This window comes from Oncorhynchus gorbuscha, linkage group LG16 (assembly GCF_021184085.1).
Source record: "Oncorhynchus gorbuscha isolate QuinsamMale2020 ecotype Even-year linkage group LG16, OgorEven_v1.0, whole genome shotgun sequence".
NCBI classification, from domain to species: domain Eukaryota; kingdom Metazoa; phylum Chordata; class Actinopteri; order Salmoniformes; family Salmonidae; genus Oncorhynchus; species Oncorhynchus gorbuscha.
The window spans coordinates 64,625,117-64,639,267 of NC_060188.1; the positions used below are offsets into that span (position 1 = coordinate 64,625,117).

General features: G+C 41.1%; 2 protein-coding genes across 2 annotated transcripts; one reads left to right on the top strand and one right to left on the bottom strand.

The window, feature by feature from the left end:
- Window positions 1-99: 99 nt before the first annotated feature.
- LOC123998667 (autophagy-related protein 101) lies at window positions 100-1,926 on the top strand. The gene is made up of 2 exons (XM_046303759.1): window positions 100-835; window positions 960-1,926. The coding sequence occupies exons 1-2, from the start codon at window positions 584-586 to the stop codon at window positions 1,359-1,361; spliced, it is 654 nt and encodes a 217-aa protein (XP_046159715.1). The 5' UTR covers window positions 100-583; the 3' UTR covers window positions 1,362-1,926.
- Window positions 1,927-7,040: 5,114 nt separating this feature from the next.
- LOC124000894 (zinc finger and BTB domain-containing protein 21-like) lies at window positions 7,041-12,126 on the bottom strand. The gene is given in 3 exon segments (XM_046307570.1): window positions 7,041-8,502; window positions 8,504-10,721; window positions 11,987-12,126. Coding segments are annotated over 2 exon segments (3,069 nt in total). The 5' UTR covers window positions 10,717-10,721; window positions 11,987-12,126; the 3' UTR covers window positions 7,041-7,646.
- Window positions 12,127-14,151: the final 2,025 nt, after the last annotated feature.

The window sequence follows — 14,151 nt, forward strand, 5'->3', positions numbered from 1 at the left end:
CACGTGCGCCCTATTTTAATCTCTAGCGGGTCTTTCGAAACTATCAATTATATCTTCAAATACATTTTCTTATATAAGAAAATCAGCTTTCTGATGCGGGAATAACTGCAATTACAGAGCTATTATCGATACACGTTTTTTGTTACCTTGCAGAGATACAAGGCTCGGATTGGACCAAACTACATTCCGTAGATTTTCCAGTGTTGTGTTTACAGAAATGGCTCCTCCTCTCTAGTAAGAACGACGACATTACACGTTGTGTCAGCAAGTTATTATGAATAAATACATTTAAAGAACATAGATAGCAAGCAACAACATATGTAGCTATATTCATCAAGTGAATCTGAAAGTTGCGCCTTCTCTTGATAACCTTCGAACTTGCTCGAGGGAAATAACGTTTGCTGCGCGTTATAGCTAACTACTCACAATAGCTATCTAGCAGTAGCATCTAACGTCCGCTAGCTAGCTTATTTGGATGTTTATCCCTGTTTTATGGAACGTAAACAACCATTGAAGGGTGTGTTTCAATAGCTTGCTAGTTTCCCCGTATATTCAACCTGCCACTGTGGGGAAGCAGATCATCATGAACTGCCGTTCGGAGGTTCTGGAGGTGTCGGTGGAGGGAAGACAGGTCGACGAGGCTATGCTGGCTCTGTTGCACACTATCCTATTGCATCGCAGCACTGGAAAATTTCACTACAAGAAAGAGGGCACCTACTCCATTGGCACTGTTGGCACACAGGACATTGACTGCGACTATATTGATTTCAGTTTTGTTCGTGTTTCTTCAGATGAGCTTGACAGGGTCATCAGGAAAGCAGTGGTCGAATTCAAGGTAGGCCTGTGTGATTATTTTGATTGTTTGGCTATTGAAATTATACATTAAAACATGTAGCTAGCTGTATTATTATTTTTTAACTGGCATCTATTGACCTCTGGATCTATGTTGTTCTTTACAGGATGCCATGGGCAACGGGACTGATGGAATGGGACAAATCTCACTGGAGTTCTACCAGAAAAAGAAGTCTCGCTGGCCTTTCTCGGATGAGTGTATTCCATGGGAGGTCTGGAGCATTAAGGTCAACGTCGTCAACCTGGCCAACGAGCAGGAGAGACAGATCTGCCGGGAGAAAGTGGGCGAGAAGCTGGGCGAGAAGGTGATCAACATTGTGGAGGTGATCAACCAGCACGAGTACCTACCCAAAATGCCCACACAGTCGGAAGTGGACAATGTGTTCGACACCAGCCTCAAAGACGTACAGCCTTACCTGTACAAAATCACTTTTCAGATCACTGATACGCTGGGCACCTCAGTAAGCACCACCATGAGAAGGCTGATAAAAGACACCTTAGCACTGTGAGGGAGCCTCAAGATGATTTGCATCATAAAACATGGCTGTGGGTAGCCTGGTTCCAGATCTGTTTGTGCTGTCTTGCCAACTCCTATGATTGTGACCATAGGATGTTATCTAGACAACACAAATGGATCAGGGGCTAGGCTGTGTACTTTATTGACGATGGGATGTAATTGCTTCATTGACATCGGCATTTGCAGGCCTGTGAGTGTCTTAAGTATTAGTTATAAGCACTGGTAGTACGCTAGAAGTACCACCATCAAATGTCTAATCTGCTTTATTCACATTTGTAAGCAGTCATTTTAGGATCCTACTTATCTATCCCTATTCTTTCACAAAATGCCTTTGTCAACACTTTCACATCCAATAGTACAATTTGAGCTTTTATGTTTTTGTATGAAGAAAGTGCTGCAAAAGTAGCATGTCTGTCTGAAACAGGTTTTCATTTAATAACTGCTTTAAGTAATTGTAAAGTAACTATCTTATTTATGTTTATGACATTAGCTTTTGTTATTAGAAAATAATGTGCAGAAAGGTGTTTCACTTTTGAAAATAAAATTGATAATCCTAATTGACTTCACTTTGTTATTCTAGAAAACCACCTGGTTCTGTGCTTACTGATGTTAATTAATGAAAAGACAGACCAACGCAAACTTCGGCCTTGCGCAGTGGGTGGCCGTCCTATTGCGTCTGACCACAGAACATTGGTCGTCATTTTCTGTTCATTTCCTGACTACACGTTGAATTGCCGCGCTTCTTCCACACCAAACAGGTGATTTACTGCAGATGACTGACATTCGTGTTAGTCTGTTCTCCTTTACAGGTTCAGATTTGTGCAGTATATTCAAAGACAGTACAGTGTGAAGATAAGCAGAAACTGCTTCTACAATAGACAGTGGCGATTTTAGCATGTAAATGTTGGGGCAAACTCCCCACATTTTGTTTTAGATGCATGTAATTAAAGCCACTACACAACACTAAACAATACATTCATTGGACTATAACGGTGACATACGGTGATGGGACTGCTACCCCAACACCTTACCAATTTAACTCCTGGCTATCAGCAGAGCCTTGTCTGGCAGTGAAACAGTTCATTCAGCCTCATTTACTGCCTTAAAAAAACATATGGCTGACTGGCTTAAACAAATGTGGTTTCTACTAACAATTGAGATGTACAAACTATGGCATAAGGGGACGACGAGAGGGTAAATGGCAATCGTAATTTCGATTAAGACAATGGGCGAGTTAAGATGAATATAGTCAATATAACTAGTTGTTCAGCACTTTTTAAACGTACGATGACAAAATTCAGAACATGGGCCGTTCTTACAGTATTCTCCCTGTACACTGAGTCAGAACCATAGGGTAAATAAAGGGGGCATATATGCAGACAATGAAATTCTTACAATATTCAATGATGACATTTCTCTAAAACAGGCTATAGGTTACATGTGCACCACCAAGTCAGAACAGTAGGCTAAATTATGAGGGGAAATGGCCCAAATTATTAAGGTGGGGCACATGGGCTACTAACAGCTTACTACACAACATACACTTAGTATTACTTAGCTACACTATACATATCTCCCTGGCATATTACATCATTTATGCAGCAGCATACAATACATTTTTGGACTTGCCTTATTGTGCTATGCTCACTTGAACAGGAAGGTGGTGCGGCGGTCTTTCGTGGGCAAATTCTGTCATAAAAGTCTGGCATTCTCTGGATTTATGGTACTTTCAAAGAAAACTGGGAATTCGGAAAAAACAAGGTAGAATCATGACGTTAGTGATCTTCAGGTCGGAGCTCTCAAAAGAGGCCTGAGTTCCCAACTTGGAATTCAGAGTTGCATGACTGTTCAAAACGTATTTTCCCAGTCAGAGCTTGTTTTTTTTCCGAATTCCCAGTTGTCTTGAACTCACTGAAGTCTGAGATTTTCCAGTTCTGAGTTTCTAGTTGTTTTGAAAGCGGCAGAAGTCATGCTGGATTGACAGCATGGCCAATGTTTATCCTTTTAAGCTTGGAAAATAAACCCTTAAAAGAGATTCTTAAAGACTTGAACCACACATCCACTCCACTGAATAGCAGGCTAGTGATTGCTTTGCAATGCTTGCAGTTAGCCACTGATTTTTCCAAACCACTCATTGTTGAATTTGCCATTTCCAACTTGTTGTGTAATGTTAATGTCCAATGGTCGGTGAGCACCGATACGTTTTATCTATAATTTATCATCATATGACAAGGATTTAAAAGGATTTGCCAGTAGATTGTTGACTTGATTCATGATGATGACTGCTAAGTAGCTTGCTAACTAAGATTTTGAAAGTTGATGTTGACATGATCAGTCCAATCAAAGCTACTGTGATTTGACATCATTTTACCTGTGTCCAATGACTTTGAGCCTTCTTGCATGGGCACTTCTAATGTAACTCTATGACAGCACCCCTTGGGCTTGAATTTTTGAGCTCTCCCCATAGATTTTGCAATAACGTGGCATCCCTATGAGTGACAGAACACTGAGCCAATTACGACGCAACTAGAGAACATTACCACCCCTACGCAGAAAGCACTGAGCTGGGCTGAAACACCTGTATTTTGGAGCTGCCAAACTCAAGAAAGCCAAAAAGAGACCATGTTTGTATGCGGCTTTATTAACTCAATTATTATTTTTTATATTGTTTGCAAACTGATATGTGACACATATTAATGCCAAAACAACATGCAAAACAGCCAAAATCATAGCTAAACAGGTGGGGTTCAAAACACGTGGGGCTCTGGCCCTGAATGATGTGTCGCTACTGACAATAGAAATCCCAGATCACACTTATAGGCAATGTCATGGCGATGTTAGCTAGTTCATGCACAGAAACTAGTCATCAGGTTAAAGGTAATCTCGTGCCGAACTGCACATGTGCAGGCCTTCAATTCATAGGCACTCCTTTGATATAAACCTGGTCTGTAAGGTCTATTTCGCAAGTATTCCGGGAAGTCTTGCCATTTTGCCTCTCTGGGTAATTATCAACCTCATACAAACTATTTCAGGCTTAATCATACTAGTATTGAGCCGACAGAGAGTAAAATCCACATGTTCTTAGCCATTCAAATTCACTCTTCTGTACAAGTCGCTTATGTGCTGTTGTATTTGTGTACCAAATTAATTATTAAAAACATCTACCATACACCACACCCAGTATATATAATATAGAAACTGTGGTATACTGTATACCAAACATGCAGCTTCAGACAGGTGAAGTTGTAAAGATGTTGAGGAAATCTTCAAATAAAAAATTTGTCACTAAACAGTCAAGGCATTTTTTAGGTTGAGAGGCCAGATGCTATATTCAAAAGCAGTATTTGCCATGCAGCTGTGTGGATGTTTTTCCTCATCTAAGTTGCAAAAGTTTCCTCTCCAATCATGTATTTTTCATTCACAGGATGACCTTTTACAATAATGGAGGGAGAGCAAAGCATTTCCAGTCTCTATATTCTCAAGGGCCACAGAGCAGACAGCAAATTCACTTCCAGAGTCACAGCCAAAAAATTAGTCACCACTGTCCAAGTGGCTAAACAGTTTGAAAAACAGATCTGTGACCCACGGCAGTGACCATTTGTCCAAGGAAAAACTTTGGCACCATTTCTCTTTGTCATATTAGTTCATTTTAATCTATTTTGCGTTGTTATCTGTAACAGCTTTGGTAATGCCTTAATAATGGTGCAACTCGTGCAAACATGATAGCAGTTTCAACTGTTCCATAGTGGAAACGAAAGCCAACTAGAGACATTACTAATTTAAACACATAACAACTTCTCCTGAAAACAACAATCATGATTCCAGGGAGTGATGGGGGGAATCGTTACAGTTATATTTAGGGATATTATTTTTGACGAAATATCGTATAGTTTGGACAATAGAACAATATATTCTTGGCGTTAATTGGGTGTACCTGCACCAAAACTTCATCTTTTTTTAAATAGGGAGCCAATTTGTTTTCAGCACTTATTTCCATGCCTGATAAAAGCTTGTTTTCTCATGACTCTCTCTTGTCCCTCTGCAGCAGACATATGCTGAGCAATATGTTTAACATATCTAATGGCAATAAAATCACAGTATTGAATCGCAATATATATCGTATCGGCACCTAAGTATCATGATAATATCGTATCGCGAGGTCCCTGGCAATTCCCAGCCCTAATTAAAGGGTGTTTGTTTCTTATAAGCACAATACAAACAATATACACACTCAATATCAAGGCAGCTACTGAATTATCAACTCTTTATTACAGAAACAAATTCATGCACAAAAACTGTAGAAAAAAAACTAAACTGCTGTTTATGTAGAGCAACCATACAAATATTAATCATTGCAGAATGAGCACAGTAATACTAAAAGTATGTATTTTCATAAACAAACAAATTATAGGTACACAATTATACAAACGCTGCCATATACACAAAATTATATTTAATTTATTTGCACTCAATTTCTTTTTTTAATGATCTTGCATAAAATCCAGAGCACAATATATACTGTGTTTGAACCTAACCACCGAATTTCAAAATCCCTTTTCCATGTGTAATTAAGAAGCCATCAACACCACAGCAAAAAGTATACACTTAAACAACCAAAATACACACTTTAAATTCTGACTCTGTTATAGGACAGGGAATTATTTTCCAACCCCCCCCCCCCCCCCCAAGAGGCAACAGTCTTGCTTTCACATGTTCTTAATTATTATATACATATATAATTAACTTTGAACACGGCACACCTGTTAATTGAAATGCATTCCAGGTGACCAGAGTGCGCAAAAGTGTTAACAAATTCAAAGGGTGGCTAATTTGAAGAATGTAAAATATATTTTAACACTTTTTTGGTTGCTACATGATTCCATGTGTTATTTCATAGTTTTGATGTCTTAACTATTATTCTACAATATGGAAATAGTAAAAATAAAAACCCTGGAATGAGTAGGTGTCCAAACTTTTGACTGGTACTATATATATATATATATATATATATATATATATATATATATATATATACACACACACATTTATTGGCTCTTGGTTGTAAAACCATTCTAAATATCCATGTAAAAAAAGTTAATATGCAAAAACACTGACTGTGCTTCTTTTTAACAGATCTATTGTAAAATTGTCTCAGGATGCATATGCTAAGGCCATGCAATCAATTCATAGGATTACTTGTGTATTTATCAACCTCAAACTATTTCACACTTAATCATACTAGTATTGAGCCGACAGAGTAAAATACCCATGTTCTTATCCATTCAAATTCACTCTACAAGTCGCTTGTGTGCTGTTGTGTACCAAATTAATAGTTAAAAACAAATTCACCATACACCACACCCAGTGGGCAGAACGTAAACAAAACTCCTTTCTTAAAAGTACATATTTTCCATATTCTTTACACAATAATCCACTAATGATAATCTGTAATTTAACGAGTGATAACTAAAAATTAAACAATAAATTATTTATTTTACTCAGGATTTACAATAACTAAAAAAAGTGTCAGTTGAAATACTGCATGCGTTTCCAGTTCTTATCCCCCTGCTAATCTAACTGGTCTTTGGTCTTGTTAACTTGTATAATCTACATGAAATATCATTGGGGCAATGACAAAATCAGAATGAAGAATTAACACAAATAGTCAATATGAAAACCATACTTTTATGGTACAAAACAGATTACAGCTGAAATGTTAATGGAATGCAGAGGATCCAAAATAAAGATTCACATAATGAAATTAAATCAATGTAATTTGACCATTATATGTAATGTAAATATTGAACAGAATTGCAAAGTGCATATCAATAAACATGATGCCTGAGGCCATTAATATAATCTTCACACATCAATCAACACAAAAGCACGTAACTGTTCTTGAATTGTACAGTACAGCAATTCCTAAATAAAGCACTTTCTTGAATCTCAAAAAATAGTTATATAGGTAAAGCCAACTGAAAGGGAGTTATCTGAAATAGGTCAGTACTGTGTAAATCCAATATCAAAGGCAAAGTAACTATTGTAAAGGAGCTGATGAGTCAAATAGCAGTTCATTGCAGACATTCACTTTCTCACCTCAATGACACATGGCCACTGGAAAAGATAACATGAAGGCAAGCCAACTACCAACAGCAATAGATACATTCAAAATCTTTCTTGTGCCGGCTGAGTTGTATTTGATCTCTTACGATGCTGTGAGCATAAAGTATCATCTCAGAGGCTCAAAACAGAGTACAGGTGTTTGAGTGAGACACATTTAAATGTGACTATGGCTCTTCTCGTGGCTCCAAAGACTAAAGGCAGTCTTAAATGTTCTGTGGCAGAGCTTACACATGTACTGCCTCTTAAATGTGAGGGCAGAGAGAGTGGGGGCATGGTAAAAAAGGGTTTCTGATTCCTGAGGGGTGAGGGAATTATCCACACTATCCATCTTGGGTAGGGGGCTACTGTGTGATCTGTCCATCTCTGGCCTCTTTGTCCTGGGCATTGACGATGAGCTTCCAGGGTTCTCCTTATCTTTTGCTACCACAGCTTTAGCTACCACTGAATCTGCCTCCATTGGTTTAGGTGGAAAAACTTGTGGGGCAGGACATCCAGTTGCATGTGTGACCGCTGGTGGTGGTGAGGGGGAGGGAGACAAAGGGCGCCTGTCATCAACCTCTCTCGTTCCAGGTTCGTCGGAGGTTGACATGTGGGACTGGAAGTGGCTCCAAAGGCGGAAGTTGGTCCTGAAGGCCTTGTTGCAGATGTGACAGATGAAGGGTTTGATGTGGCACAGCAGCTCCTGGTGACGCTCCAGGTCTTTGTGGCCACCAAAGAGCTTGCCACATTTTTCGCATGGCCACACACCTGGCTCCTCAGGCTCGACGGAGGCCCCAGACGTCATGTCCTCCCTCTCGCTCACGGCCTCCTCAATGGGCTCATCCTTCACGGTCAGCTCGCCGTGATGTTCGTTGTGACACTGGCTAGCATTCAGGTCCTCGGGCACGAATGATGAAGAATCCTCAGAGTCCAACATAGGCGGACCTGAGGAGTCACTGTCGATGATGTCCTCTCTGGAGCTCCCCACTCCTCACAGACTCCTGGGTGTGGAGAGGCCTTCCGAGGTGGTCAGATACCTCTCCATTGTTCTCCTCTTGATGGCTCAGCTGCTCCTTAACAGTCATAATGTTGTGGTTGTGAACCTCCACCTGGTGTCTCCATATGCTGAAGGAAGACTTGAAGGTCCTCATGCACTCCAGGCAGGTCAGTTTCTTGTACTTGCAGTGTGCTTCATGCTCTTTTTTAACCGCTGGGCTGGAGAATCGGAGGCCACAGTAAGGGCACACGGTTGCGTGTCGACAGCCCCTCTCGTGGTCTCCCTGCTCAAAGAGAGAGGACAGCTTCTCATTGCACAGCCTGCAGGAGTAAACCTCTGTGTCCGTGTTCTCTCTCTGACTGGGCTGGTCCTTTTGGCAGAGACCGCTCTCTGTCTCAGTCTCTTGGTTGTCTCTCTCCGCAGGGTGTGTCTTCAAATGCTGCTTGAATTGATAGAGAAACACAAACAATTTCCCACAGTAAGGGCATATCAAATTTGACTTGGACCTCAGGCCACCTTTTTTGGCAAATACCTGAGACTGCGAACCCTGCTTATTCCTCCTCAGCTTCATGAGCAAGGCTTTCTTTATTTCTCTCTCCCGCACAATATCAATCAACTTCCTCTGAAACTTCTCATCCAGCTCAAATGAGCTGGAGGATGATGCAGGGTTTTGTACCACTCCATGCTGGGTTTGGCAGTGGGTCCAGACTTTGAAGTTAGTGTGGAAGCGTTTGTGGCAGATGTCACAAGCATATGGCTTATCTGGGTTGTGATACATGTTAACATGACGGTGCAATCCAGCATTGGATCTGAACACTTTCAAACAGATCCAGCATTTAAACATCTTGCTCTTCCTGGGATCATCAGTCCAGTCATCATCATTGTCATCCATGTTGGAGTTGTGAGGTACAAATTCTGACATATTGTCATCGTCATCTTCACATGGGAAATCATGTTCGTTCACCCCTTTAGACTTTTTGAATGGGTACCTTCGATTGTCTCTCCTCACCCTTCTCTTTCCAGGGAGTTTAGAAAATGGCTTAGTAGGGTCTTGGTCAAAATGAATTTCATTGTTTTTGAGGTTAACTGGTAGAGAATCCCCAACTGTGATCCTAATGATCTCAGAGGGGTCAGACAGTGGGCTGCTAGGCTCAGTCTTCACATGGAACTCCTTTCCTGGAGTTTCATCTTTATCATGCCTACTGTGGTGCCTTGACTTGAGAAGAAGCGACGAAACTACTTTCACACTTTGTTTGTGCTCTATCTGAATCTCTTCCTCTGTATTTGCCACCATCTTAACAACAGACTGTTCTCGGCCTTGCAGTTTATTGAGCTCCAGTGTGGGGGAGAAGACTGGGATGGGACTGTCCATGGATAAGGACCTGCGCAGCAGGCTTTTTATGAGTGGGCCACTCCTGTCAATGGTCTGACTAGGCTCCCCTACCTGGCCCTGAAATTGTGGTTTGGATCTGTAGAGCCTCTGCTCCTCCTCCTCTTCTTTAGTGCTTAGATCAGACTGTAACATGACTGTTGGAGATTCACTGAAGGAGACTGAGGAGGTGAGCTGTGGCCTTACTGATGACCCTGTGTGTGATGTCATCCCCTTTAAGATGGAGGCATATGAACTGATGGGCTTGCCATCAGAACCCTCACCAGTTGCTTCAGCTGATTTTCTGGGATTGGATGCAGTGTTCCTGGCTGATTCGTTTGGTTTCCTGTGTCCTGAAGCTTGAGTCTGTTCTCCTTGATCATTTGAACCATAGCGTCCGGCCCCGGTAGCATCACCCCTTCGGCTCTGGCGCACAATGACACTCCTCAGCTGGATGTCGTTATCGTCCTCTGAGAAGGACAGCCTTTTTCTGGAGATGCAGTAGGACACATGCGGCCTTGTTGACATAATGTTGATTAGAAAAGGGATTCCTAGACTGTAGCCCAGCTCCTGGATGGCTGCCAGGCTGCCTCTGTCCACGAAGAGGGAGGATGAGTATATGTAATTCAGTACTATCTCAAAGGCGTCAGGCTCACAGAAGTCCAGCTGTATCACTTTGTGGGGCTCAGACTCCCTTCGTGTGAACAGTGATTGGAAATACTCACTGCTAGCGGCGAGCACACTCCTGTGGGCCTGGTACCGCTGATCCCCCACAACCAAGACTGTGTCACAGAGCTGCCCCCTCAGGCGCTGCTCATTGAGCACCCCCAGCACAGAGAGGCCATGGGATAGATTACTGTAGTGCACCAGACTCTCCATTCTGGCTGAAAGGCAAGAACAAAAAGGAGATCCTTTTTATTTCAAGACCCGCATTTTGATTCACATGTTTTCAGTAAAAAAAAAAAGTTACCTAAAAATGTATAGGCCTATACATAAAATCAAACAAATAAATCGAATCCGAAGAAATGTATAACAGCAGAAAAGTTGCGATAAGTATAAGAATCTAATAGCATTATGGCAAATTCATATTTGACCATGTTTCAGAAAAGTATGAATGAGATACAGATGAAAGCATGTATATTTATTGCTACTGTATTTATTTTGCTATGCAGTCTGTGCCAACTGATTGCTATGAATATATTAGTGAAAAGACTATTATTTCTTGTTATATAAATCCTTCATTTTAGAATACCAAAACAAATATAATTTTGAATAAAAGTAAGTTAAATGTAATTGAGTAGTTTAGATCAATCAGCTACTGGTAGGAGTTAATGTATCTAGGCCTATCTGTGGTAAAACGCAAATAACATGACGCATGCGCATTTATAGGTTCTATTTCGATTACATCATGTCTTTAAATCAGAAGACATGGCATGCCATGGGGTCATATTTAGCAGGGACGCAGGCAGCGTTCATTCCGTCCCACACACACAACTGTGGACACGGATATCAATTTCACATGATAAATAAACTTGTCTTACACGTTCCATATCAGAAAAGTTTATAACGCTGCGCGCCCATAGAATGTGTCTGATGTGAAGTCAGGGGAGCAAGCATTAGATCATATGCGAGACGTGGCTTAAATTCCTGATGACACGTACGTTAAAAATGAAACTGGTTTTATCACTCTGGCAAGTATCTTCCTCGTTATGGTATACATTGGTGAATGAAAATGTAAACAAATAACGCATTGCGTGGTCTGTTTGTTACTGTTGCTGGCAGTGATATCACATGATCACTTGGTGTTACAATGTTTCCGAAAGAGTAAAGTTGCATCCGAAATGCGCATTCTGAGAATGATTCAGGACTTTCAATGGAACACAATCAAACCCCAGTCCTCGAGAAACGAGTGCGTGGTCAGTGAGTGTGTACGCGCACACACCCACTACTGTATTTTCGCCCTCATTACAGCGCAGACGCAGCATCTACAGCACACATAGGGCAGTTGCTCGTGAGGCTTATAAAAATAAGAAACAACCCCCTCTTGAGTTACGTCAGGAAAAAAACATTTTCTCCAAAGAAGATTTCAATATAAGGCACTACCGCCAGATAGTCTAAACCAAGTAGTTTTATGGCTTTCTAAACTTACCCCTATATCTTCGTTCTGTTCCCACGGAACACACGAACAAGAATTTATATCAGAATTCTGTTGAGTGTGTGGTAGTCGTGATTCCATCCATCTTGAACTTGACGTCATCCCACTCCAGGGATGAGGTCATCAAATGCAGCGCTCGTCACGTGTGCTGCGTTCTGATAGGCTGCTTTATACCCGTAGGCGGGAATGTAGGACGTGACAGGCAAATTTAAACCTCTTAAAGTGGCAGGTCATATTTTCGTTCTTTGAGACTTAAACATTTCATTGGGAAGCTATACGAATTAACATTAAAAAAAACATATTCCTATCAGATCAACATTGCTGTCTCAGTGGCAAAGTATCAATATTCTGTAGGCGAGAATGTGATTCTCTAAAACCATAGACAGATAGCCTACTATTGATTTATGTGGAATTACTGAATGGAAATGCATAATGTATTTTGCTCTTATTACTAGTTATGTTAATTTATATATCTATATTTATTTATATATCTAATGAATGACAACAATCATTTCAGGAAAGCATTAGGTAAAATCAGCATTTGACATTGGTGGATGAATGTGTTTCTCTGTAACCAGATCCACTGTACCACTGAAACTAATTAGAGAGGTGTGATTATAAGACATCACTATGGCTGTATTTACACAGGCAGCCCAATTCAGATATTTTTTCCACTAATTGATCTTTTGACCAATCACATCAGATCTTTTTCATAGCTGCTCTGATTGGTCAAAAGACTAATTTGTGAAACAATTATCAGAATTGGGCTGCCTATGTAAACGCAGCCTATGGCACGTCTGCTCTCTTTCATTGCATATATCAAGAAGGCACTTGATGCTGTGGTCTACTTGCCACCTCCTGGAAAGCCTTCGAATCTTACAAACGAAGAACCATATAATGTATCTTCATTTGGAATTATTTAAAACAGCTGATGTAGTTTCATTTTAATTAACAATCTAAATCATTTGGAGCTAAATGTTACACATCATCTGAAAGGACACAACAGCTACTATTTACTTCTATGTCTGTAACACAACTCTTGATGTTACAGTCAGCAGATAATGACATTTGAAAACATCACTAATCTGAAAATGTAAAAGGCACATATGGTTATTCGTCTGTAGGGCTCATACTGTATGTAGTACTGTTTCTGGCAACCCGGATGATCCATGGAAGGTGTGGCACTGCTATTGCCTCATTTTGACATGTATGTACAATCTGTGTGTATATGTGAATACTTTAAGGTAAACTACTTGACCACAAGTATGTGGACACCTGCTCGTCAAACTTCTTATTCCAAAATCATGAGTATTAACATGGAGTTGGTTCCCCCTTTGCTGCTTTAACAGCCTCCACTCTTCTGGGAAGGCTTTCCACTAGATGTTGGAACATTGCTGCAGGGTCTTGCTTCCATTCAGCCACAAGAGCATTAGTGAGCTCGAACACTGATGTTGGGCGATTAGGCCTGGCTTGCAGTCTGAGTTCCAATTCACCCCAAAGGTGTTCAATGGGTTTAAGGTCAGGGCTCTGTGCAGGCCAGTCAAGTTCTTCCACACCGATCTCAACAAACCATTTCTGTATGGACCTTGCTTTGTGCACTGGAGCATTGTCATGCTGAAACAGGAAAGGGCCTTCCCCAAACTGTTGCCACAAAGTTGGAAGAACATAATCGTCTAGAATGTCATTGTATCCTGTAGCGTTAAGATTTCCCTTCACTGGAACTAATGGGCCTAGCCCGAACCATGAAAAACATCCCCAGGCCATTATTCCTCCTCCACCAAACTTTACAGTTGGAACTATGCATTCGGGCAGGTACCGTTCTCCTGGCATCTGCCAAACCCAGATTTGCCCGCCGGACTGACAGATGGTGAAGTGTGATTCATCGCACCAGAGAACGCGTGTCCACTGCTCCAGAGTCCAATGGTGGCGAGCTTTACACCACTCCAGCAGACGCTTGGCATTGCACATGGTGATCTTAGGCAGCTCTAGCAGGGAAGAAATTTGACGAACTGACTTGTTGGAATTGTTGCATCCTATGACTGTGCCACGTTGAAAGTCACTGAGCTCTTCATTAACGCCATTCTACTGCCAATGTTTGTCTATGGAGGTTGTGCTCGGGTTTTAGACACCTGTCACTAACGGGTGTGGCTGAACTAGCC

Bases quoted from the DNA above. Each gene is read 5' to 3' on its own strand.
- LOC123998667 (XM_046303759.1), top strand. From the start codon at position 584: ATGAACTGCCGTTCGGAGGTTCTGGAGGTGTCGGTGGAGGGAAGACAG. The intron at 836-959 runs GTAGGCCTGTGT...TGTTCTTTACAG, and splicing joins AAGCAGTGGTCGAATTCAAG to GATGCCATGGGCAACGGGAC.